The 27703-nt window shown below is 44.5% G+C and overlaps 1 protein-coding gene across 1 annotated transcript; it reads left to right on the forward strand.

The window, feature by feature from the left end:
• Nucleotides 1-300: 300 nt before the first annotated feature.
• Nucleotides 301-25874, forward strand: LOC146622769 (forkhead box protein O6-like). The gene is made up of 2 exons (XM_085365388.1): nt 301-789; nt 24159-25874. The coding sequence occupies exons 1-2, from the start codon at nt 301-303 to the stop codon at nt 25872-25874; spliced, it is 2205 nt and encodes a 734-aa protein (XP_085221514.1).
• Nucleotides 25875-27703: the final 1829 nt, after the last annotated feature.

Raw genomic sequence — 27703 nt, forward strand, 5'->3', positions numbered from 1 at the left:
GATGCGGACTGCCAAATAAATAGTTCAGTCACCATTAGATAATTTACTTCAGGTAAAATGGACAAGAAATTATTATTACTTTTATTACTTCTGCTATCTCTACACGCGAGGCTATGATTTTTCTTTCATTCATCATGATTCTTCTACTCCGCTGAATTGCCCATTATTGATTCAGACTGAGTTTAATAGCCATATTACAAGGCAAATTCCTACTTGAAGACAGCGGGATACGTGAATCGTGGAGGTATTTCCCCACCCTTGCTCTACGTTTGATTTATTCTTTTTTCAACTGAAGGGTAAATGTTGATGATGGAGGACGACGAATTAGACGCTCATCAGGTTGATTCGGATTTCGAGCCTCAAAGCCGCCCTCGCTCATGCACCTGGCCGCTGCCTTGTCCACAGGATTTCCCCGGTGGACACGAGGTGAACGTAGGTCTTCCACTGGCCAGCATCAAGGTAGAACCGGAAGACATCCCCGCTTGCAGAGCGGGGCTCGTGGGCGGAACGCCGGGAGAGCTGAAGCATCCAGCCGGCGCCCCTGCACCCACAGGCGCGACGCACCCATGCTTGGCTGGCGCAGCTCTGGATGTCACCGGACCCCTGCGCAAAGCCAAATCCTCCCGGCGAAACGCGTGGGGGAACCAGTCCTACGCGGATCTCATTACCCGCGCTATTGAGAGCACCCCAGAAAAGAGACTCACACTGTCACAGATATACGACTGGATGGTCCGTTATGTGCCCTATTTCAAGGATAAGGGCGACAGTAACAGCTCAGCTGGCTGGAAGGTAAGAAATAAAGCAGCCGGGCCAGCGTGACAAGGTTGTGATAATCACAGTGATAATATCGATTATTATTCCTGTTCACTAAGCTATTATGATTCTTTCACCCCGCGTGACTTACACGTTACCGTGGGATTCCGCGTCTGTTACGCATGAATGGTGCCATGCGTTATCTTGTCTTAGTTCATTACTGCCGTCAGTCATTTTAATATATCACTGAGGCAAATTGTAATAGAGTGGAGTGGAATCACTTGTTACGTCTTTATATAGAAAAGAAAAAAATGAGACAGAGAGAGGAAAGAAAAAAGGGGCTTTTCTCATCCCAGCTGCAGAGAGCCTGGTCATCATGGGCAGCAGTGTTCATAATAGCGCATAAAATCCCCTCAGTGGGAATAGGACCACAGCGGTTCACGATGAATCTTACTACATGCTGCTAATAATAGGCAAACAGAGAAAATCATCCCATGCATTTTTATGCAGAGAGAAAGTCCAGATCTTTTAGTTATGATTAAAATATATCTAAGAATCAATTGAGTGACACTTGTAGGAGATCACAGGTCAACTGACCACCATGTAAATATTTAGTGGGGCGTCTACAATTGACCACAGTCCACTACCACCGCCTGTCTGGCTGAGAGCCTAGAGTAACCTCCTGGACATCTGCCCATGTTATCAGCCCCTGCTCCCAGCCTCATCTTGTTTCTATTCATTATAGGCAGCTGAGGACAGCGAGAGGGGGCAGAGGGATCAGCAGGGCAGCAGTGCTTGTCCTGATGGTGTAACTTTGCAGAGCTGAGCTTTGAGACTAGATGTTAGTTGATTTTCATGTCAATACAGAAAAGACGTGCTGAGTGTGATGGCTCTTTGTAGATGCAGTGCCAGTAGGTTATGTGTATGTAAGCAAGATGATTAGACAAGATAAGAGATCTTTCACACTAACTTCATGTTAAGCAACCACACTTCTCTTCCAACCTAATGCTTGGTGCTAAATTTATCTTGTTAAATACTTTCACATTATTTCTATTCATCCACAGGGTGTGCCATTTACACCATAACATATCAACAAATATCAAAGTAATGGCATGACTTCAACTTGCATTTGTCTTATCTTTCTGAGGAATTAACCTTTTTTCAAAACATAGTCTGTCACCAGAGCTGAGTCTCATTTTTTTTTCCGGGTGGGGGCCTCAGCTGTAGCACCTGACTGTCATTTTAAGCCTGTCCTGTTAAACTGAAATGACTGTTAAGGTGTGGCCTCAGGTAGACTTCTTCATTAGCTCTCCATTTACACCAGCAACCACGGGGCTTCTTTATCTTTCGCGCCAAAGCCCTACTATGCTATTTATGAAACTGCAAATTAAGGGTGTTGACAGTGGCAGTCTGAGGTCCTGTGCTATTTCAGGCCACAGGCGCGACGCGGGGCCCATTCCAGGTAATGATGGGGGATTAGGTAAGTCGTTTACAGCAGGCAGCCGTAATGTCAGTAACAGGCCTGACCTGGTTTTGGTCAGAGACAGAGAGGTAATATAAACATACACTTAGAAGTCACATGTGCAGCTCATCTAAAGGAACCAAGCAAACAGCTGGTGGAATACTGCCGCCCAGCAGCATACCTGTACATGCAACACAACATTCATCTCCAAGTTTGTAGTACCTGTGGCTCAATATATAAGAGTTGCATATGAAATCACAGGATGTCCAATCCATAATAAATGTATCAGTATGAAGCCACATGGACCCCAAATCCATCTGCCTTCTCTCTTACTGTACATGTGCATAAAACAGGTGCACTCTGATACATATAATTTTACAACCACATCAAGCAATTAAATTTGACACTAGTATTTGTGAGTTGGGAGTATTCATGACATTTTGATCCCAATCAACAATATTGTATGAGCAGAGCCTTTCATGTAAAACTCTTTTTTTTTCTATAGTGGCAGAGAAACAGGGAAAACAAAACAAAAATAATACGGTGATGCAATCAAATGAAATTAAGTGGTATAAGTTTGCAGTTTCAATGCGAAGTTCAAAGGTGGAGGTTGGTTTTCTTGAAAGGAGTAGTCGTGCTTTGGGGGGATAACCAACTTAAAGACATTGAAATCTCTCGAGGCTGTTGTTATTGAACATAGCGGTTCTAGAAAAATCTTATAGAGCAGATTGTGTTGCCGTGACTGCAATTGGAAAGGATGTGATGCTGGCTTGATGCTGGGTAGTAGACAGCCAGTACACCTAGACAGTGCCATTAAGCTCCTATAAATACCTAATGGCTTCTGACTTCTAGGAAGGCTGCAATATTCTGAGGTCACGGCTTCCTAATCAGCTCCTTAGTGGAGGGAGGATAGAACTGTGTTCTTGTGAACCCCTATTAGATTAGTGGCAACTTCACTGTCTTTTATTTTCTAGTTTTCTGTACATAAACTGATCCAACCCAGAAATTAATGGGATTTTGAACTGATGTTAGTGACTGATACTAAATCTCCTCCATATATGTGTGTCCTTTATGTATTCAAGGCTACTTACATCTGAGTAAAAGCATCCATGAGTGCATGTGGACGCATTCTGCATTTGTGCGTGGGAGAAGCACATGTCAATTGCAACAAAGCGTCAGGGTTGGTAGTGTTGTGGGGGCTAGTGCAGGGGGAGGGGCTGTCTACTTCTATTGGAGTGTGTGCTTGGGGCTGCTGATTGGTCTGACAGCATGTCACTGCGGTGAATGGTATATAGTCTTACTCTTGACTTCATAATGCCTCTAATGGCGGGGTACCACTTGGTGTCGGGATTGCCCTCTAGGCTCCCACAAGTTCATTAACATCAAGGGTGTTAGAAGATGCCATTGGGATTCTGGGGTGTTGTTTTATTGTATAAGCCAGTATGGGTGGTTATGGAATTCACAAATCCATAATACAGCAATGCATTTGGTGTATTAAGTATGTTAAAGTATGTTAAGTATGCTTTATTTCTCTGTAATTGCAACTAATAAGCACTGATGTGGAATAATTTTCTTTTTCCGTCTACTTGAAACATATAGTTTTTCCTCATTGTGCGTGCTCTGCCAGGAAATTTTCTCATACTTGGAGTGGCCAGACACCAGGGGATTGTGCAGCAAGTTGGCAAGGGTGCAAGGCAGTCACTTAGACACTTTAATCCAAAGCAATTAGACTGTTATTTATAAAGTGTATTTAGGTAGAGGTCTGTGCAGGGCCACAAGGGCAAAAGTTCATGCACACACACACACACGCAAAAGAAAAAGGAAAAAAAAGAAATATCAGTCAAACCATCGATGGTTTGCCTGAAAGATTGCTCTCAAGAAAAAAAGCAGGAGGTATGACAGAAAAGTGACTGCAGCATTACAAAGGAAAGACAAATGGAATTTGGAGAAATGAAGAGGGAAGAAAGGAAAAATGTCTCTAGGTATACGTATAATCTTATCTCCTGTAAAGGCGCATAACCCCTGTCTCAACAGACAGTAGTATTTATAACAGAGTATGACTATATAACTTTATCTAATTGATTTATAGGTAAAGAGAGACAGACTCTCGTAATCCTGTCACAATACAAACGCTCTAGCAGCCGCTGAGCGACACTTGGCAAATATGAGGGATATGAATGTCAAATGTATAGCCGAGAATGTGTGACAGACTCTTCAGCACAATATGGAGAGACTTGAAACTTCCAATGTGTGTGTGTAGAGTTGTGTGCATACGTCTGTTATACGTGCATACGCTTGTATTGCCTGATGATGGCCGAGGAGAGTCTGGGAAGACTGGAAACTATCCTAGAATTCAGCTGATTCATATTTTATCCTCTGTCTTGGCTCAGGGGAGCAGAGTAATTTGAGAGTGCGACAGACACTCAGGCACACACACACACACACACACACACACACACACTCACAAAATGAGAGCATATGATGCATGCTGGACAGATTTATGGTGTAGGATTATGAACACTTTACATCTCCCCGTGCCTCCTTCACCCAGAGCCAGGTTGCATTCAGGCAGTATATTCAGCTTGAACCTGGTATCTGATGCCAAGAAGCCCATTCTCACTGCATTTTCCCCTGCAGCCTTCAGGCAGCCGTGGCAGTTCATTTCTCAGTGAAAATGATTAATGTACATGCAAATTACCAAAGCATGGGCACGCATTCAAATATGGGAGACAGCAATCAGGAGACAGTAATATGAAAAACAATATAATTTTGCCTTTGATATTACTTTGCTTTCTCTTATCACTCTTTCTACCAGACACCCATGTTATCACCTCTTTTATCTACCTGCCTTTCTCTTCTAGTCTGTCTATCCATCTATTCATTATACATTCTATGCATTCTTTCTTTATTAGTGGTTTTAGGTACGAATGCCAGTTGAGGTGTGGAGTCTTTCTCAAGGGAGCTATGGCGTCAGGATTTTGAGCTTTAGCAGTCTCCTACCAGTGATCTAGACTGCCTTAAGCAGCATGCTTCCTCTTATCTAAGGGAAATCTCATATCTCACATTATCTCAGAGATAATAGGATAACAATGCTGGATTTTACCCAGCACAGCTCGTCTCAGCTTCTGAGTCTTTTGGAGGATGAGGCCGTCAAGTTCCCAATTCGACAGGGTTGAATTAATTTGGATGCCGTTCTCAGTTGAACTTCAACAGTTGAAGCATTTTTTAATACCAAGGCTATTACCCACGCGTTTGCCTTTTTTTTTTTTTTTTTTGTACATTTCTTCTTTGGTGACATTTCTCAAAATATTAAATACTCTGTTCCCTTTTCTTCCCCATATGCATAGTGAAGCATAAAGAAATTGTCATTCTTTTCCCGTTGCACTATTTAGGGTGATGGTTTCCACCATTCCCTCAGGCGTACACATTTGCACGAAACACACAACACACTTGTGCCTCCTCAAACCACCCATGGAGGAACACTCTGTTCTTGGGTGGGGTGAACCATTTTTTTTTTTTGGGGGGGGGGGAGGGGGCTGACCCGAGTGAGGAAGCTACTTTCTGCACTTCCATTTTGCTGTCTGATTTGTTTTGAAAGCTGTCTGACTCGTGGTGATTGGCTCATAAGGAAGGCGTGGCTCTGTTTGGTAAGCTCTCCGCGGATATTTTGGCCAAACTGTTCACAGCTGCATGGACAGAATGTGGTGTGTGTTTCACTCTGAGGCCATGTAAGGTTGATGCCATGGAGATTTGATGGGGTGCGGGGGGCTTTGAGTGTTACATCAGTGCTTTGTGATTAGGACATATCGCTTTTTATTTCCATGGAACCCGCACTGAAATTGGGGAAGGGAACAGAGTGAAGCTATGTCAGGGTAGTGCTGCTGGGCACACAGTGAGTCCCCGAGCATACACAGTGCCCACATTTCAATAAAAGTGAGCAAAAGCCACTATGTTCCTACTCCGTTAACCTTCCCACCACATTATACTGACACAGGGAACAGTGTGACTTGTGGTCTTGTTAATAAAATATATTCCGTATTACAGTCTGTTAGTTTAGAGGGATTGTTGAACAAGAGGTCGGTGGAATTAATAGTATTATTACTCCTAAAATAAACTTCTTAGAATAAAGCATTTTTCATTTAAGGCCATAAACACTTTCCAAAATGACTAATACACAATGAGTGACTCATCGTATAATAACAGGGATTGAAATGAAATGCCTCAGTATGGTGCTCCCGATGCGGTTTAGAAAATAGTTGTTGTACATGATTCAGTAGTGTAAGCTCAATGGATAGGATTCACACAACAGTTTTTCTAATATCTGAGATTTCTGGGATTTTTCAACCGCTATGTCAAAGTAAATCATTCTAATACAGAGAAAAGTGTGTCACGTCTGATCTGATGGCTAGAGGATGGAGTTATTATGTCCTAGAGAAATGTTTGTATTGCAAATGTATTAAATGGCTTTGGATATCACTTCAGCTTGTGAATAAAAATGTTTGAGCCCTCGTGGTGCTAAAAATTTTTGCTCTCCGTGTGTAGCGGCATGCTTGTTGCTCATATGTGTGTCAGCGTGCACAATGTGTCATTGTTGTGGTGTGCGGATATGGATGTTTCAGAGTGTGTTTCTCTCTCTTCTCCTTGTGTGAGTGCGTGTTTGTGTGTCTCTGTGTGCATGTGGGTGTGTTGGGAGGGGATGGGGGGGGGGGGGGAGGGGGGTTGATGGGCTCAGTGGGAGCCCGGGTCCCGGGGGAACAGCTCTCGTTAATAATTCAGACGAGGCTCATTATCAAGGCAGTGCAGATTTCTCCCTGATTCCACCTTAATTGCAGGCAGGCTGCTCCACTCAGGCAGACGGTAGTCACGCTGGGTTGACTCTCTCTGTCTTTTTCTCCACCACTACATGGCCTGCTCTGCTCCATTCTGTTCTGCTCCGTCTCCAGTACTTACCCATGTCACAGCAAGATGGCCCTCGGCTAGCCTGCTTCACATTATTGAACGCCTTAATAGCATAACATCCTATGAACATGCTATTTTGATATGTACTTAAAAATGTGCCTTTATATATGTGGATGATTAGATACAGAACATGCGCTATTTGAGAATTCCTCTACAGATGATGTGGCAGACTGTGGAGCTGAAACAGTAAGTTGTTAAAGTCATGGTTTAGCAGAAAAATACTTCTCAGTCTTGTCATTTACGGTCAAAAAAAAATGTTGTTTTGTTTCCAGCTTCTTAAATGAGAAGTTTAGTTATCTTGTCGGCATTGTATCGTAATCCTAAATTAGATAAAACTTGTGCTGTTGGTCAGACAAAAGAGGTTACTTACAGATGTTGCCTCGGGGTGCAGCTTTCTGACTCTTTCCATACTAAACAATTCTCTGATTTACCATACTGATAACATCAATTTATGAGCAAATAACAATCATTGGTTGGAGCCCATGTAGGATATATGATGTGTGATTCATTATGACTGGGGGTATAGTTACAGATCCATCAAAAACACGAGCAGTGTGATGCCTTATGTTGCACACTACACAAAGCCTAATATGTTTTCCTTTCGTTATTGGCTTTGTGAATTATTATAATGGTGGGTTTATCCTTGAAATAGCCTATAGCCTATTATCATACTGATGACACAGTCGAACGTGTGTTGCCATGATTGATATGACGCTACAATAATACTCCTCTTCATGCCCATCTATAGGCTTATGTAATGTATCTTGTTTTCATAATTTACACTGACTGATGGGTTTCCATTCAGTCCATTTAGTGAAGCCCCGCAGAGAGTGCAACATAATGGGCCTGATCTTGTCATACATGTATATGAATATTTCAAATCAAGCCATTGTAAGTAGATGGGGGCTTTAGATAAACAACACAGATGCTTCTTCCCCTTTGCTGGTGCTATAAGATGAAGTGCGCTCCAAGCTGTATTTCTCTCCTAGCCTCAAAACTGGCTTCTCACAAATCACTGTGCCCATATTTCCTAATTCAATTTTTTCCCTTCGTCTGATATCTCTTCCTGTATGCAGGGGATTGATGGCCGTGCGCATGTGCATGTGTGTAAATGTGTGTGCTTAGGTGCATGAAGATTGCCGTGTCTGTCCCCGAGAAAGAGATGATGTACGTCGAGTTAAACGGAGTATTTCACAACGCTCCAATCTCCAGACCCTTCCTGGCAGCCGTGTGCCAGGTCTCTCGCTTCTGTGTGCCTGTCCATCAAGCCCCTGTCACGAGCCAAAGGACTGTGGGAGGGGAAAGTGGTGCGCGTAAGGGCCGTCGATCAGTTTACCTGAGGTCGGCGGAACCGGCGAGTGATGGAGGGAGCCGCCTCACAAAGGGAAATGTAGTTAACGCTGACTGATATGAGCAGGTGGATAGAAAAAAAAAAAAGAAAAAAATGATGGCAGCTGTGAGGAGGAGTTGCAACAGTTATGTGCAGGAAAGATGCTTTTTTTTTATGCTAATGGCTGGTGTGTATGCTGTGGCTGGACCATGGAGCTGATGGACGGAGCTGTGGAGGTCATCCCGGGGAACCACTGGTCAGCACCCTGCTGAGCTGTGACGTCGGCTCACCTGAGCTGAAAAGTTGAAACTAACCTTGAGGGAAGGAAAGGAAAAGATATGTGAATCTGTGGGCTTGTACATTTTGTATGTGTAAAGCAACCCATGTGTGAGCAAATGTGTGTGGGAGCCAGCATATGTGTGGGGAGGTTACAGGATTGGAGTGAGGTTGTTGGGTTATGAGGTGACTGCGAGACCAGCTGGGAATGAGGGGGAGGGAGTTTGTGTTGATGGAAGCTACGGAAAATCGGGGGTGGGGGGTGTCTTCCGTCCTTATTTGGATTTGTATGTCAGTGGCATGAATCTGGGTCAGGACACTAGGTCCGGTGTTTAGTATGCTGACCGTGTGAGGTCTGAACTCCGAGTCTGCTTATATCCCTGCATGAACCCAGCACGTCGGCCTCGTTGTCTCCTTATTCTCTCCTCTACCTTTCTGTCTCTCTCTTGGACCTTTTTTTCCACTTCTGCCACCCCCCCATCTTTCACTTTATTTTTTTTTTTCCCATTCTGTGCCAAGAGCTCTTTTCTATCTTCTTTCCTGTGTCTCTGCATTTTTTTTCCCTTTCCTTACTCCAGGCTTCCCCCCGCCACCACTCTGCTTTTTCATGCTCTCTTTTTCACTGTCAGTCACTCACGGCCTTCTCTTCTCTCCTCCCTTGTTCTATTTCACACTCTCAGTCCTCCTCACAAAGTAGCCTTTTTATCACTCATTTCCCTCTTCCCTCGCTCATTTCTCCTGCTCCTTTCATGTGCTTTTGAAATCCCCTTTTCATCTTTAGCGCTCTCTCTCTCTCTCTCTTGCCTGTTCTCTACCTCGCACACACATATACACACACACTGCCTCATTCAGTCATTCTTTTATTATCCCAAAACTAAAGTGATAAATGAGTCTCTTTCTTCTCCGTAAATGTCACTCGGGGAATTGTCTCTGCTCATTGATTGACTGGAGTAGAAGGATGGCCACACATGCACGTGTGCCAGTCGCATGCTCGTGCACACAGGCGGAGAAAAAAAAAAGAGAGAGAGAGAAAGAAGACAGGATAAAATGATCTCTCATTAGAAATAGAGATTGGCTGAGACTGCATCTGTCAAGGTTAGCGTCTAGCCCTCACAGGTCTAGCTTAGTCTTCGAGGCTGATGCATTATTTGAAGAACTTGTGCAGTTGGTTTATAATGAAACATCAATTCTCCACAGGACTTGGCATTCAGAAGTGCTGGGATCAATCACAGTTAAACAATCTGAGCTGGCAGGCCGGGCCGGTCTTGCCATTTTTTTTTTCCTTTTTAAAGTGACGTGACAGAGAATATGTAGGTGTTATTCACAGTTTGATCAATTGGCATTAGCTTATCCTTAACTGTCAGAAAAGTATCAGTCAAGGATAGAAACATCAGAGCCATTTTTCAGACCAGACAGTGTGCCGTGTGTGTGTGTGTGTGTGTGTGTGTGTGTGTGTGTGTGTGTGTGTGTGTGTGTGTGTGTGTGTGTGTGTGTGTGTGTGTAAGTAAGTAGGGGTTAATAATGCTCAGTCATTTTCTTAATGTCTCATTCACCCTGCCTCAGGCACTGGAGCTTGATAAAGGTCAAGACTACTGGTGGTTACATGTCGTCTTCCCTTATTTCATTCTCCTCACTGCACGGCAGGGAGGAGGGGAAGGAGAAGAAAAGTAAAGTCCAAGCCAGTCGGTGATGCTGCTGATCTGCGTCTCTCCAGTTTCAGAACCTGGATAAAGAGATTTAATAGGGAGACAGTGGGGAGACTGGGGAAGCTGGCTCAGTCAGTGAAGAAGGGATGAAAATATTAAATTGTTAGATAGCGATAGAAGGACGGGGAGTGAGAAGAGAGGAAAACGGGGAGGGAGAGAAAAGAGCTAGAATAGTAGAGAGTAGATTACAGGGCTTCCAAGCAGGACTGGAAGCTAGACTTGGCTGCACTTCAGCTACACTCTGCACACTTCAGCTCAAGTGTGCGTCCATTAGTGCAGTCCCATTGCACTCAGAAAGCCGTGCACTCTGAGATGCAACACACACATATGCACACAGCCATTCACAAACAGTACATTTCTTATATACTGTTCTTACATGCAAAGCTCTACAGACATGCATCATAGTTAGCTTACAGTAGCTTTGGCCTCACACACACATTTAAGCCCCTCCTGCCAAAAAAGGTATACTGACCTGGTCTTGATCATCTTTGCCCTCCCACTCACTTTCTCCCTTTCTTTCTCTCTCTCTCTCTCTCTCTCACTCACACACACACACACACACACACACACACACACACACACACACACACACACACACACACACACACACACACACACACACACACCATGTTCGCGATCCCTTCACTAGCCACCAGATTGCTTCCCGTCAAAATAAATAATTAAATGCGTGCAATAACAGCTTCCGAAAAAAGATCCCTCAATTAGTGCAAAATGGGTAAATGGCGCGGGGTAGGAGTGGTGGGTGGGAGGGGTGGTGTTGCGGGAACACACACAGACAGACACACATACACACTGTTACACGTACACACAATCTATTACATAAGGCAAACCATGACCCAAGAAGGTTTTTACGCCGTTGTGCAATGGTAATTTGCCCCTTCCCTTTAGCAATCAGCTTAGTGAAGTCTTTTCTCAAATCCTTACAAGTGATCCTTGCCCAAAGACTGGCTGGGGAGAGATCTAGATGAGTGGCAAGGAGGTGCAAAAGGGGCAGCTGAGGGGATGGCATTGTGGTCAGGGTTTCATGTGTGCAAATGCACCTTTGAGCTCTCGTCTTTCCTATATCTCTAAACACCTCTCCAAAATTCCGAATGTCTAAAATAAAATAGGTGGAAGCCATTCCCCTTTCTTTTGTTTGCTGGAGAAAGCGCTTAAAGGTCTAGAAGTTGTTAAGTTCCTACTTAAAAATATCTATGTGTGTTAGTGGTTAATTTAATTAATGTTTTATCGATGAAGGTTTGTGTTGTTTCGAACTGTTTAGCATATTAAATGAAAACATCGAGGGGGTGGTGGTGGTGGTGGTGGGGGGGGGGGGGGGGGGGGGGGGGGGGGATCACATTAATTGCACCCAAAGACTAAAGGGTGGCATTTAAATGTCTTACTTTATCTGTGTTAAATTTGTTCTTCTTTTGCTTAAGAGATTATGGCAAATTTTTACACAGTACAAGCTGTCGAATTTCCCAGAGGAACCCACCCGAGGGATTAATAAAGTTCTATCTTATCTTATCGTATAACTGTTCCTCTTTTATGTACAAATGGTGGCTTGGGAAAAAAACTCAATTTTGAAGCATAGAATTAATAATCCTTATTTGAAAATGAATGGCGAGACAAAATCTTTATGATACAGACACTGTTGTACTCTTGTCATTAGCCTGGCTGTAGTGCTAAACTGCATTCTGTGCCAGGCTTGCTAATGTTTCATTGGGGACAAATGTATCACAGAATAGGCCTAATCTGTGTGTGATAAATGCTACGACAGTAAAGCACACAGATGGATGCCTGAACCTGGAAACCTCCTGAATAAGCAAACTAAGGCGAGAATTAGCGCTTGTGCCAACATAGCAATCTATATAAAAGTTGTTCTGCTTGTTTAAATGTCAGGCATGTTGATTCTGGTATTCAGTACGGGGCCTTGCAGCACAGGTCGCACACCTGGAGAGATAGAAGAAGATCATAAGGATCATTCTGTCTAAAGAAGGTAAGCGAAGGAAATGATAGAGAGGGAGGCTATTGGCGGGTTACGCAAATGACCGTGGACAAGAAGCGTACTGACACAAAGTGTCAGAGGAATCGAAGGATTGCTGGCTACACGATGAATAATCTTCTGAATGAAATGGCAAAGGCCTGGTGCAAATACCTGCAAGCGATGAAGCGCTGAGATGCAGTAAAGCAAAAGGGAAAAAGAAGTAAAAATGGGCTCATGTGGAACAGTTGTTTCTCCTTGCTGTGGTTAAGAGTAGGTCAAGTAGCAATGATGCTTAGTGCTAGGAAAAGATCATCTGTGTCATGCAGAGTGGGTGAAAATGGGAGCAGTGGGCTGAGATGGAAAGATGTTACTGAAGAAGGGAAGTAGGTAGATAAATCTGGAGCTTGGGAAATGAAAAGCTGCAGCGCACCATGCTTAAGTGAGGGTATGGCCCGAGAGAGATGGGCAGGAATGGAGAGGGTCAATCAGAGATGTAGGGTGAAAGAGGGTAAGATGGGTGGAGGGAAGGAAAGTGACGGGGGAAGGGGGGTATGACAGAGAAGGGGGCAGTTCTGGGGTCTTTGTGGTGGGGTGATTGCGTGACAGAGAGGGAAAGTGCACTGCTGTGTGTAATGCTCTCAAGACGGATATAGAGACTCACTGCTCGACTCGCACAGTCACTGCCCCTCTCTCCCCTTTTCTCCTTTGCTCTCCTCCATTCTGCTCCCTCTCTTGCTCCCTCCGTCTCCACTAATGATCCTCGCGTCCTGCCACACTGCAGGGTTGAGTGATGCCCACTGACAGTCGCGCTCAGGCGGAAACGCTGCAGCCCCCTTCCAGGAGTGTCGTGACATAGACACACAAAACATATAGAGGTGTAGCACTGCTTCACATTCATGTAGCAGCCCATTGAAAAATGCTGGCAGATGTGTATTTGTGCCTATTTGAATGAGTATGTGACCAACGCTGTCTCTGCACGCAAGCCCAAGCCTCCTCCAAGTGTTGCTCACGGACATGCACTTGTTATAAATATGCCCTCATCGAGCTGCATCTGTCCTCAGGAATTTTTATATGATGGATAGACCCGGGCCATCAAGGTAATCATAGGGTAGCTGGCTAGTTAACGATGCAACCAACATGTCTTTGAGTTTTTCAGCTTGATAGCAAATAAACTTGAGATGCCAATACAGACATATGTTGTATAACATAGTTTTTAATCAAGCATTCCCCTGGCTAAACAGGATTTTCCATTTTTTTCTGCAGGTACAGTATCAAGTGTCACACTGCATGGGTAATCCACATTATTTTTGCAAATTTGACAGAACTGATGGAATTAGTGAGACAGAAATTGATTTTTTTTTTAAGGCAAAGTTAAAACATCAGTATCTTTTTAAATCAGCCACTTAAAGTACAGTGAGCATGAGCAGGTTTGTGATGCTGCCAGTTTTCAAATTGGAGTATTTGTCTGTGGTCCAAATTTATGGAAGTGTCCTAGTGAGGTACATAATTGTACAGGATCTATAAAACGTCCGCATATTACACATGGTGGAGGTTGTCTCACTGTCTGCTACCTCAGTGTTGTTCATTTTTAAAAGGAGAAAGCATGTGTTGAATCATTACTTTATTTTATTATTGAATGCACTATCCATCACTTCCTAGTCCTTTATATCCCCATACTTCTCAGTGAGAGGCACCTTACATTTTCCCGTTATAATCCAAGCAGAGATCCCTAACTACCATGGAGCGCTTTTGGAATTAGGTCACAGCATCTCATCCCTCTAATTATATGCTGAGAGTCTATGCATGTTAATGCATTGGTGTGCGTCTGTATATGCGTTGACATGGGTGCTCTTAATCTGGGGGCCTAATGGAGAGTCCTGGGAACATGCATTATTTTACATTTCTGCTATTCTTCACATCTTATCGAGATGTCTCCAACATCATTAGGAGAGTAGTCTCTGATGAGGATGGGAATATGCTTAGATAAATGTGTCCCCAGTTTAAAACCAGTGGGTCAGATAAAGCCATAAAATCCGCATACAATGCATTAACATTCAGATGCAACAACCTCCAGCTGAGAGAGTGTTTTAGTCTATGCGCCCCTTGTTGCAAGCAGGTTAAGATTCATTTAAGAGTCAAACCAACCATATGTGATGTGACCCTAAATTCTCCGTGGATATAAAAGATATTAAGAGTGAAAGAAGTCTTCACCTTGCTCCTCCACACCCTGTGAATTCATTCCATCCCCTTTCTGTGATGTATCCATGTAGGGGGCCAGGAAAAACATACCGCTTCTGCAGTTTTAATGTTGAATCATGTTTTTACTTATTTCCGGATGTCTGCGAAAACATGGCAGGGAACGCTGAGGTGTTCCCTGAAAGTATGTGAATCATTTTGAAGTTTAATCCCCAGAAAACGATTGTGCATCAGCTCAACGGAGCGTATGTGCTAAGGGCAAGGGGTAAACAATAGGATAGCACTCGGAGGTGAGACGATGAGAATAAGGAATCATAGTCTGTGTGAACAAGAATGTGTGTGTGTGTGGGAGAGGCAATAAAGGAAAGAAACACTAGCATAGGGCCAGTGTTAATTATATTTTCAGGAGGCTCTTAAAAGGTCATGGCATGCATCTGCACCCCCTCACTAGCCCACACCGCCAAAATTTCACTTTCCCTCCCATCCTCATTTCCCTCCGTCTCCTCCCCATTGCGATCTATCCAGTCATCAGCCCCCCATCTGTGCACATTAGCCATTCATGAACACACTCATTAGGGTGGGAGTTTGAAGCGATTGTGTTCACTAGTCTGCGGCTGGAGCGTGGCGATTAATATTTCAGCGTCTCCCGTCGAGGAGCTGAAAGCAAGTTTGGTCCTCTTAGGCTAGAAAAAGAGAGAGAGTGAGCTTCCATCATATAACCCTCACCCCACACTAAAAAAAAAAGAAAAAAAGGAGCAAACCTTTACCCCCCCCCCCCCCCCCCCCCCCCACCCCCCCACCCCCCTCACTGCCCCACTCTCACACAGGCTGTGTACAACTTACAGTATTTTGGCTCCTCTTTTTCCCTTTATTGCATATGTGCTCATTACATACACACACATAAAGCCCTAACTCAAACTGACTTAATTGGTCTCTTTTTGTTTCACAAAAAAGAGGGAGGAGGGGGAGACTTGAATGGAGGAGGGGTAAATCCCTTCTTCTCTTGTCCCCCATCTCCTCGTTCCTCTCAGTTGGACAGGAGTGTCTTTTTCTCATCATCCTTCGTTTCACGTCCTTATGGGTTTACAGTGAAATTGGCCAAGCTTCTGTGTTCGCGAGTTCATTCAGAACAAATCAATAGCCTCCCTCATTCATACTGTACACATGCACTTAAAATATGAGAATTTGAGACAGCCAGGTGCATCATGGGTTACTGGGATGTCAATATTCGAAGCACTGCTCCTGAATACTGAAATCACCCTGACCCTACAACACAGCTCTCCTCTCCTTGATTCCACAAGTATCCTGCTTTAAAGCCATGTTCACATGAGCCTGGATTCATTTTGTACTTGATTTGAGATCTATTATAAAGCGGTGCTTTCAAATAACAGAAGTGTACCTTTGATAAACTGATAAAACATTTTGTTTTTCATCCAATACTCTGACTCTTAAACTGCAAACACTTGACAGTTCAAGGATTAGTACGTCTTTCCCCCGCATGAACACGATGTCGGTGCAATCACTTTTACTTTTTCCTTCCTGAGAAAAAGCCCATTGTTCAACACGTTTGCGGACTCAGTATACTGTTACTTAGTGAAAGTCTGGGTGATGTCCACAAGAAGGAAATCAAAGTGGGCTTAATCTGTGGGTTACATCATTGATTTTTTTTTTCCAAAGTAGCCTCCTCTATCCTTATGTTCCTGGGACCTAAACTTCAGATATTTATTAACTGTAAAGGGCTCTCATATAAGTATTAAAAAATGATCCTTATATTTATAATTATGCTACTTGAACCTATTTAAAATGACTTTTGAGCATCTGAACAAAAAAACAAAAAAAAGAACAAAAAATCCCCTAATTCCTAAGCATTGTAATATTTTTGTTAAAATGATTGAATTCAAGTGTGAAGTCTGCATATACTACCCTATGCGATATTATACTATATATACTGTTGTATATACAAAGAGTATACATACTTAGATACTCTTTGTTTGGCTGTACAGTGCTATTCTGTACTGTGAAGGACAAAGGGTGTCAGTGAAGGTCAAAGTTGGTTCAGGGGAGACACAGTCGCAGAGAAAATTGTCTCCATACAGCCTTTAACTATCTAAGCCTCTGTGATTTAGATCCCTACCACTCTTCTCTTCCAAATAGCCCCCCATATTCAAGACACTTCTTTTGTGTCTCACCCACCTCTGGCCTCTCAACCCCTCCCCTGTGCAGATAAACTGTGCTTTTCATTCTAAGCATGCAATTCTCATCTTCTTCTCCATATAGGTGTATGAATAAGTGGGGGTCTATGGGCTGTGCGTGAGTAAGTGGAAGTCTGCAGGCTGAAGTGCAGCATGTGGGTAGGCATTCATGGGAAACAGTGGTTGGTGCGCTGCACAGTGATGGCTAATGAAGTTCCTCTGCACCTCATAGCCCTATTAAACTGCTGCCCCCTACCTCTACCCACTTCACCCCCCACCTCTTGCCTTGTTTCTCCCCGAGGGAGAGAGTTGGCAGGGAGCAAGCCGGCTGCTATGGCAACAACAAGGAACCCTCCCTCTCCCACAGGTCTCCTTAGCAACTGGTAGCTTGGCATTGCGGTAATGAGTGTGCCCGGTGTGCCAGGCTTTGTGTCATGTTGGCATGTGTGTGCAATGTACGTGTGTGAAAGAAGGAGTGAGTGTGTGTACAGGTGTGTGTGTGCGTGTGTGTTTGAAGATGAACGTGTGGCTGTTGAGTACACTTTGCCAATTTAGGTGAGACTTATAATGTGTGATGAGAAAAAGATATGGAGGCAGTCCTTGCTGAGGATCCAAAAAAAAATGTTTTTTTTATATTGAAATGTGACCAAACCTGGCACTTCAGCTGACATGACTCCACTTGTCGTCTTTTTTTCTGTCTGAGTATGCGCCTGTACAGATGTGTGGCTGTGGTCTGGATTTGTGCATTATTTTTCTTCTTCGAGATTGTGGTCATTCTTCTCTATACTGTGAAATTGAAGCAATTAAAGGGACGATCCGATTAATTTTTCATGCCATGTGCATGGCTGCCTATGAGTTTCCTGCTCTGCTGAAATTAAATTAAATGCTGAGAATGATTTTTATTAAAGTGCGATCAGAGGTGTGCACTGACCTTTAGAATGTAGGAAATGAGATTCTCATTGTTATGAATGAGATTATGTGGAAGCTGAGTGTGGGGAAAAAAAGCCTGGGCCCGCATTGATTCCATTGTTGGCTGACAGTTTCTTTGTATATAGCAGAGGGAGGTTTCAATATAATCAAATCCACACTGTGCCTGTTGGCTATTAAATGCACTGATACACAAATATGGACACACAGGCACTCACATAAATGCAGATTGACTTGCACACACTTGAACGCACGCATATCTTGCAGATCTTGTAAAAAAAAGAGCTGTAAAAGCCTCTCCAGAAACGTGTTGCTCTTTAACAAAAGCATGGCAAGCCCAGTGGAAAATGTTAGTTTGCTCCCTAGACGAGGTGTGAAGTGCGAGCAGGCGGCCGGCCCCACAGGTGGCCCAGCCCTAACACCTGTTGTGTGAATCCTCTGTGGGAGGGTGCGAGCTTTGCCTACCTTGCAGGTCCCAGTGGAAAAAACCACACCCATGCTATACTGTGGCACGTGCCCATTTGTGTGCCCACACGGCTCCCCCGTTTCGTGCGTGGGAGTTAGACGTGATGCCCAGATTGTGTCCCCTTTGTGCCCACCGGAAACACTCAGCTGCCCTTGGCATCAGCCGAGCGGATTTTCCGATCTCCTATCCGTGTCTCAGATGCTCTTCTAATCTGTTAGTATCTATTTTTACCCATCAAAACTGCAGCAGCCCTTCTCTATCCCAAACCCTGCCACCCCAATGCCAACCTTTCCCTCCAGGGTGGGCACGGCTGATGGGTTGCCAGCCATTGGCTGCAATTAGTGCACAGTCAGGCAGGAATCCCCTACCAACTCCATTACATCCCTCTTCACAGCCACTTCCTGATCTGAGGCTACCAGACACACTACAACACACTTGCTTTCCATTTTAAGCCTTTTTATAAATGGCACTCCTGCAGTGTTGTGGAATAATGGGGTCGGGTACAGAGCACCTTTCACAGTGCTTGAATCACTCTACTGTGCAAACTCGGTCTATTCAAGTACAATGGCGGCCAAGGGAATGCACATTTGAATTGTACCTGTTCACATTTGCCGCTTGGATTAAGATAAAGTTCTATTTGTAAAACGATGGCCATCGGCGAGTTGATGAGTTAGCATTTAGCCTTTCCTGTAATGATGATGGAAAAATTGAAACCTGAAGTTTCTGACTCTTCTTACAGTGCATAGCTGTTCGACAAGAAATTACAAAAGCTGCCAATCTTCAGAGATCCCGCAGTGATACACGGAGATAGAAGCAGTTCTTAATCCCAGGTTTATTTCTTCTTCAACAAGGGCTGCAATGTGCCTTGCATGCCAATGCAGTCGTGACCACTGCTGTGGAGGCAATGATGGCATGTGGCAGAGAAGTAACTGTTTCTCACCTCCTAATAAAAGAGACTCCTTTTTAATCTTTTCAATTTGATTGCATTCCAAAACAGGCCTGTCTGCCCATCTGTCTCTCTTAAAGAAGCCTCCTAAAGGGATTTTAATCATCTGACTCTGGGCTTCTCAGGCAAATAGCTACATCTCTCTTTTTCTCTCTCACACACACACCCGCGCAAACCATTTCCAATTTTCTTTCTTGTACTCACTGTCATAGTCTCACTTGTCTTTTCCTTCTCTCTGACACACCATATCGTCACAGCTTCATTGTGCCATATCTGTGCCGCCATTAGGCCCTTCAGTCGCTCTTCAAGTCCCCCTCAGACACATAAAATTCCCCCAACCCTGTCCCTATTAATCCACATGGCTCTAAATTCTTTATTTCCCTTCAAAGGGACAACGCGAGCCGTGACATCAATCACGGAAAGCGAATATTTAGCTGGCGCTAATTTCCACCAATAGCCTGGAGACAGGCTTAGCTGACAAAACTCATTCCTGCGCTGAACAAAACTGCTTGTGTTGAAACCTCCCCTCCCCCTGATCCCTCCTGCCTTCTGCACAGGCAAAAACAGCATTACAATAAACACAGTTAGCGCTTCTGTTACTCCCCCTTGATTTAGGCTTATCAAATGAATGTGCACCATAGAGGGATACCCTTTGACAATACATAATGGCTCCATTCTGCATGAAATGGTTTGGTAATACCAGTCGAGTGTGGCAAACGGTTTTACCCGGTGCCACTACAAGAACAGCTGCTGTGTTCTTAGCTGGGCAAGCGCACCACACTGCTTTACTCTTGAGGTTGTTTGAATCGGGTGAGTGGTTTCTTTTTGCTGGTTCCCAGACCTCATTCACAGTCCTTAGTTTCTCACTAAGTTCTGTTTGAATGAGTGCACATTCACCACAAGATGGGTCTTATAAACCATTTGACCTGTTTCCTCACTCCTCTGTGAGTGAGCGGGAAAAAACCCTGAGTGGATTCTGATGTTGCCCTAATGGAGGGGGATGGGGAAAGTAGGGGGCATTTTGAGGGCACCCATTTGTGTGGCTTAGAGGGGCCCCTTGTGCTACCGCTATATTCCCGCCCCTTATACCCAGGACCCTTCACCTCCTGCTGTATCCCCCAGCACAGCTGAACCCATGCCAGTCAATCAGGTTATCCCAGATGAATCACTGCATCCAACACAATACCTCCTACCCCCATATTACAGCTACTCCCAATGTTAATGCCTGACTGACATCTCGGGAGTGGCAACAGAGGGATATGTTGGGCATTAAGCCAATTTGTGCAAGTGGGAAAAGACAGCTAACTCACAAGCCTGTGGCAATTTAACATTGTTATATGACCAGTGGGGACATGGAATATTGAACACCCATATTGGCCTCATATTGCAGGTGGATTGTGTAGTTAGTCAGATGTTGATGTGCGCACTGACAGGCATTAAACGTCATTGATTTTGAGCATTAAGTAGGCCTCTCTAGTCTCTGAATCAAACTGAGTTTGCATGTGGAAGAAAGGAGGGAGAACTGTAGAGCCATCGATTGGTGTTGTGAGATTTCCAAAAGCCAAATGAATGGTTCTTGAAGAGGTTAGGAAAGAGGAACACATAAGGATGTTCCTGCTAGATTTGATTTATAGATTTCTGTATCTGTTATAAAAACCAGTTGAACTCCCACCCCCAACTGCTTAGTCCACCTGTGCAGGGTGGAAAAAGTGTCAACATGGGAGATTTGCTCGTAAAGAACATAATCTTTTAATCTGAGGACAAAGAGTCCTATCCCGTTGCCTTTGTCTAAATGTCTAAATCAGCTATCAGGTGTTTTGGGCCTTAATGAGAGTTGAACCCAAGCTGATTGTTTCCTTGCAGTCACAAAAGCCTTGTTCACCTTAATTGGCTTTGATTGGTCCATAAACTATCACCCTTAGCCTCTTTTACTTAGTGGCCAAATTAACTCCTTACAGCCTGATTTAGCAGTATTTGATGAGGGTGGATGCTCTTTATATATCTGTGCAGGTTCTCAGTCAACCAGGTCATGCAATTCTTAATGAAAAGCAACTCTTTTTTTGTGTGGTTTGTGACGTTTTACCTCTCATCCAAGGGCCTGTTCAGTTCTAATAACTGAAAAAAAAAGAAAAAAGTTCTTGATTATGAAACAAAGAAGTCACATCAGTTCTTATGACTCCATCTTGTTCGTTCCAGCATTATGGTACCAGCACTGGATGTCGCCACATGACCCACTGGTTCATTCATTATTTAGAGCCTTCTCCACTAGCCTCATTGTATTAAAGGCGTATGATTTGAATAGGAAGTAGCGTGCTGAACCCAGGCATGTGATGTGTGTTCCTCTGTCATTGTATGTTTCTGTGGGCTTCATCGGACTGTCTCAGCAAGCCAGGGGGCTAAAAGAGAATTTCCATTTTATGAATATTTAATGCATAATAAAGTTTTCAATTTTATTCTATTCTTTAACCCATAGGGCTAAAGAATGTCACAAAGCCAACCCTCAAGGACAGAGCACAAATTGGAGGTAGTTGATTTGTTGGAGAAATTAAAAATATAGTTAACACCTGCCTCAGAAATCATACAGTAAAAATACACACAGGAACATTTGGCGTAGTTTTTAACCATATCCTATAAGGTTTTTATAGTGTCCCTGTTTCCCACATCAAACTCCCCTTACTTTTTGCTACTATAGGATCATAGCATATCCAAGCTGCCTGCTGTGTATGTGGTAACCTGGCATAGCTCTGTGTGAGACACCCAGCTGGGAGTGCCCCTGAATCAACTTGGGATTAGCCCAGGATTGTCTGGGATTACTCGGGGATGGAGAGGGATTAGCAGTGACTGCCTGTTTCGGGGGCGTGAGGGCCAGAGGCTGGTCAAATTGCCCCTGACTCAGAGAACAGGAGGCAGACAGAACCACACCCACCATGAAACCACCTGCAACCTTTGTAATCTTAAATTCTAGCACACACACAAATACGTGCAAACAGGATGACAGCAAAAAACATGTGGTAGAAAACTATCGAAAGCCAGCAGCCAGTAATGATGATGATGCCGTTGCTGGCCACCATCCGAAATCTCTCAAATCTCTCTAGCAGGTGGATTCATCAGATAAAGAGGGTTTGGGATGATGACAAATCCCTCCAAGTTCAATGGGGCTGCTCTTCCCTCATACGGGGATAAATCGAGATTTGAATCAGACAGGTCACACAGAGTTGTGGCATGAAGTGGTTCAGCTCTCTGAAAGATGCCTCATTTACCACCGGCCGCGATGGAAAGGCATGAATGCTTACATATGTTTTAATTCGGGCATGCACCGGACTTGATGGGGGATGATTTGGAGTGGTATGATAGGTGGATGAGCCAGCCAGGGTGAGACAGGGAGTTGGCGCGGCACGTAGAGAAGCCGTCAGAAGCAGGGAGCGGGCATCCCCTGCGGACTTGCACTGCCAAGATGAAAGGCTGTTTAGTGTTGGAGCAGCAGCATCAAACAGCCGCCTCCTCTTGCATCCTTTCCCCCATCCCCCACTCTCCCTCCATTTCTCTCTCTGACTCTCTTGACTCTTACCACAATATGATATAGTTCTGCCATTGCGCGTTTACCCGGTTGCCATGGTTACCCAGTTCTGGAGGTGTCACGGCGAAATAACCCAAGGAGGCATTCACAGATCACCTGAATTCAGCTCACCTCCCGTTTATATGTTCACCGTCGCAATTTGATTTGTTTCCCTGCCGTGCAATTCGCTCTAAATACAAATAATGTGCAACATAATGAAGATAGTGGTGTGAGTACCCCTCAGTCCGAAACAATCCATTGTATGTGTATATTCCCAAACTGCAGGAGATGCTTTTTGATTTGATATTGTCCTGCTTGAGCATCTAAATTACTTATGCAGCACAAACAACAGAATTATAACAACAGATTCCCTGACACTCGGAAATCGCTATTATTCACCAACCCTTGAGATATAAATGATTAAAAAATAGAAACTATATCCTTTGAATGACCGAGTCACTGGCTAACCCCAACCCATGCCAGTGTAGAGGATAATGGGAAAGTAATTGGTGGCACACTGTATAATTGAAGGCATAGAGATTGAAGCCAGAAGTTGGAAATGACTTGCGTTCAAAGAAGTGTGTAAAATAGGAAAAAGGAAAATTGAGACAAGTTGAAATATGAAGCATTTAGTGACAAAAAAGAAATACAGGACTGTGATAAAGAGAGAACAAGGGAGGGGAAGGGAGATAGGCAGTGAAGGTCTGTCAGAGGGTGAGATACATCCATTAGCCCTCCTTCCTCCCGGCTCGATCTTGTGATACATCCCCCCATTCAACCTACGTGAAGGAAAGAGACAGAGCTGGCACTAAGCCAGGCTGGCACCAACTTCAAACATACAGTACAGCTAACCTCAGTGGTTTACATCAGGCCAGCTAAAAGCAGAAGTAGAGGAGGACAGATGGATTGATGGAAATGAAAGTGGGAGGATTGACGTACATAGGGAGAATGTCTAAAGTCGGAGTCTTCGGTCATTTCAGGTGGGATAAGACTGACAGGGTGTTGCTTTATGCCAGCTGTAGCTGTTATTTGAGCATGTTTGTGCTTTTCAGTGAGCTCTAAATTTCCTGATTTTAGTCGACTCTGGTTTTGTGTATCTAATATTGGGAACGGAAGCGACCTGATAATTTAGGACAATTTTCTGTGACTCATCATGTATGGACCGGATGGTTTATATGCAATACTGACAGCTGTGCTTGTGGTTAAGGTTTTCTTGAGCATTGACTTTAATACTTGATGTATTAAAAACAATCTTATTTTCGTGTAGAACTTTTTAATCTAAATCTTATGCACATTTCCCTTATTTGAATTGTTTACATTTTTACATAAATAGTAATTGAAATGACATTCATTATATTACAGTTTAGTTTTATATTTTTCTTTCTCTTTTATCTTTCTGCAGAATTCAATCCGACACAACCTGTCCCTTCACACACGCTTCATCCGGGTGCAGAATGAGGGTACAGGGAAGAGTTCCTGGTGGATGCTCAATCCAGATGGAGGAAAAATGGGCAAAGCCCCGCGGAGACGAGCAGTCTCTATGGACAACAGCACAAAATACCTAAAAAGCAAAGGCCGGATCAGAGGCAAGAGGGTTGGCCGCCCTGGGATTGGAGCTGTGTCTGCTAGTGTGGGGCTCCAGAGCTCCCCTGATCATGGCAGCCCTTCACAGAAAGGCCTCCAAGGAGCCGGAGGTGCATCTGGAACAGATGGTGAGTTTGATGCTTGGACAGACCTCCATTCCAGGGCTAGTTCATCAGCGTCTACCCTTAGTGGGCGGTTGTCACCCATCCTCGCAGAGGGAGAACCAGAGGAACCAGAGGAGGGCGGCCTGTCCTGTTCCACCTCCCCTCACCTCTACCCGTCGCCAACTAGTGCACGCTCTCCATCCATGGGTGCTGGAAATCACTGTCCTCCTCTTGAGCAGCTGCCTCAGCTGGCTAACCTGACAGGTGCCATCAGTCTGGATGAGCAGATGATGGAGGATGGTTATCATCATCATCATTCACAGCAGCAGCAACACCAGCAGCATCAAGCTATTGGCAGACATAAGCACCAAACTGCTGTCTATCACTACAACTCTGGAGTGAAAGGACAGGGCTCCTATGGTTCAAGTGTCTATGGGGCAACAGGCATGGGGATGCTGCGTCACCACTCACCCATGCAGACCATTCAGGAGAACAAACCAGCCAGTTTCTCTGGAACCATGCGAGCATACTCAAGCACTAATGCCCTTCAGAGTCTGCTAACAGGGGGTCCAGCTGGACAGCAATACTGTCCCAAGGACATGATGCTGGGACAGGAGAGGGAAAGCCATTCTCTGATGAATCAAGCTACAAATGGAGTTGGAGCCAACCATCACAGCCACCACCCCGGCCTCCACAATGGCCACAGCCACAATGGACTGCATAGTCACAGCTCAACTCATAGCCATAACAGAACTCACAGCCATACTCCCAGTCATAATCACAACAATGTAACCAACCACAACTCACCTCACAGCCTCACTCACAATGGTCACAGCCTCAGCCAGAGCCATAACCACACACCACCCCGGGCTGCTGCCCTGACCCCACGTGGCAGCAGCAATCAGTTGCAGACCTACAACCACAAAGCTCCTTACCTGTACAGCCCCCCGTCACATGCCCACCTTCCTGCTTCTACCACCCTCCCCCCAAATCCAGCAGGTATGCTCGGCATGCCCCAGGACTCGTGCCATGTTGCCACAGCTCCCCACCCACGTCACAACCATTACCCAGACCCACAACACCAAGGCATGAGTAATGGACCGTATCACCATGGCCTCGGGATGGGCAGTGGTACCGCTGGTAGCAACTACCATGGCTATCACCAACCTCACCCCCATGAGAGACTACCAGCTGACCTGGACATTGACATGTTCCATGGCAGCTTAGACTGCGATGTGGAGTCCATCCTCCTCCATGATATCATGGACTCTGGGGAGGAGATGGACTTTAACTTTGACTGCTCGTTAGCTCAAGGTGTGGGCATCGGCATGGGTATGGGAATGGGTGTGACTATGGGTATGGGAATGGGAATGAGTGGACTGGCTGGTCCACAGCAAGCCCATAGCAACCAGAGCTGGGTGCCTGGGTAAAGTCAAGAACAACACGTCTAACCCTCAGAAAGAACGACCCTCCTCATGAAGCACTGTGCTCAACTGTGACATTCCTGATTTGACACAAAGACTATAGGATCCACACTCCCATGTCTCTTTGTTGTCTTGACAATTCCACTGTCACCCCCCCCCCCCCCCCCCCCCGCCCCCATTTTTTAAAAAGATCCCCCTCTAGTTCATGTCACATTAAGTTTTTCCTCAAATCAACTATACTGTGATGACAATCTCTCAGCTGTGCTTGCCCAACATCGCTTCTCATCTGCCATGAGAACTGAACTCTGAATGCACTTTATTGCAAGTGGGTCACATCTCACGGTGTAATGCCTTCACAGAGCAGCTCAGGCAGAGCTTGGCATGTTTTGTAAGGTGGCTTCAGTATTTGACAAGAACAAATGAGGAATAACAAGCCCTGCTAATAAAGTGTCAGATTTATGAACTGATAAAATTGGAGTCGTTTGCTTATATACTGTCATTTTTAAAGGTCGGGAGAACTGTTTTTGACAGTTACATGTGATTGGAGCCCTGAGTTTTCAAATGTAGTGGTACCGTAAGATCATAGGCATTTCTTAAGACTTATTTATACCTCAATTTAATATATTATTTAATGCAATATCCCTCAAGATTGGCTGAAATTCAATTGTACACTAGACTTAAACAGAGGTCCGATCAGAAGCCAGTTCATCATTTGAAAGACATTCACTCGTTCATAAGCTCCACGTAATTATCTTACATCAGCAGCCCTGTTGTTTATAGCTATAGTCTTGCACTTTGACTTTTCTCTCGGATGCAACATTTTGTTGTTCGGCTTCTTTGCTATTGGTTCGAGAATATTGTCATCGTGTCGTTAAATGGATTCTATCATTAGTGGCCAGCGCGCAATTTGGTGAATTAAAATGTCATATCACCTTGTCTCACCTGGGCCTCTTGTGCTAGTCTCCCTCTCTCTCCTTCTCTGTCTCCGTCTGCGAGTGGAGACAAAGTGACCATTCCTCACACCAAGCCATTAATGTAGGTTGATTGAAATTCAGCATCTTGCTTTTAATCTCCAAAGTGATGCGGCAGCGATGTGTCATTATTGAGAGGCTAACGTGTTGTCCTCCCATCTCTCACCTCGGCTGTCCGGGCCACCTCTTGCTTCTCCAGCTTAATGCGCCAAGAAAGTGAGACAAAATGGTGATTAACGCCAAGTCACTCTGCCTGCTGTCCTGCTCTGAGAAGGGCCAATGTCACTGGCCACATGCCTGCTCAAAATGGGTAAACAAAAAGAAAAGACGGAGACAAGGATAGAACAAAAGCCTGTTGTTGCAGTGGGATCAATCATCAGCCTTAGTTTCCATTCCTCTTGGATGTGTGCGTCTCAAAACAGGTCATGTACTCCTATTGTAAATCGTTTCCATTGTCTCCATTTAGTTCCCATGTTTTCAGTGCTTATACCCGGCACTTCAAATACTCAAACAGGTGAAAAGGGAGATGTTTAAGGAGAAAACAATCAGCCAATCTCAGTGGCATGAGTCTGTGTCTGATAGGGTTGTAATGCTTCACAGCCATCCGCATCCACTTTTTGTGTGTTTATTCTGTTGTCTTGTAGTTGTTGTTGTACTGTTGAAATTGTAAGGACTGATGAAGACAGTGCTGAAATATCCATAGTGTAAGGGTGGAATCCACTGGTGAAATTATTTTGGTAGCGCAGTATGACCTTCCAAAGCTTCAACAGCGTGCACCCCTCCGATATGTGCTGTGCTCTGCTCAGTTGTTTCTGCGTTTGTGAGTGGGGGAGTCTGCAGTTAATTTCTCACTGGCCTTGAGAG

The sequence above is a fragment of the Diplotaxodon limnothrissa genome, linkage group LG11 (genome assembly GCF_057381915.1).
Source record: "Diplotaxodon limnothrissa isolate DT_005_m linkage group LG11, D_limnothrissa_male_GT1.1, whole genome shotgun sequence".
Taxonomy (NCBI): domain Eukaryota; kingdom Metazoa; phylum Chordata; class Actinopteri; order Cichliformes; family Cichlidae; genus Diplotaxodon; species Diplotaxodon limnothrissa.

Coding starts and splice junctions, on each gene's coding strand:
- LOC146622769 (XM_085365388.1), top strand. CDS start 301: ATGTTGATGATGGAGGACGACGAATTAGACGCTCATCAGGTTGATTCG. Junction 790..24,158: donor ACAGCTCAGCTGGCTGGAAG/GTAAGAAATAAA, acceptor ATCTTTCTGCAG/AATTCAATCCGACACAACCT.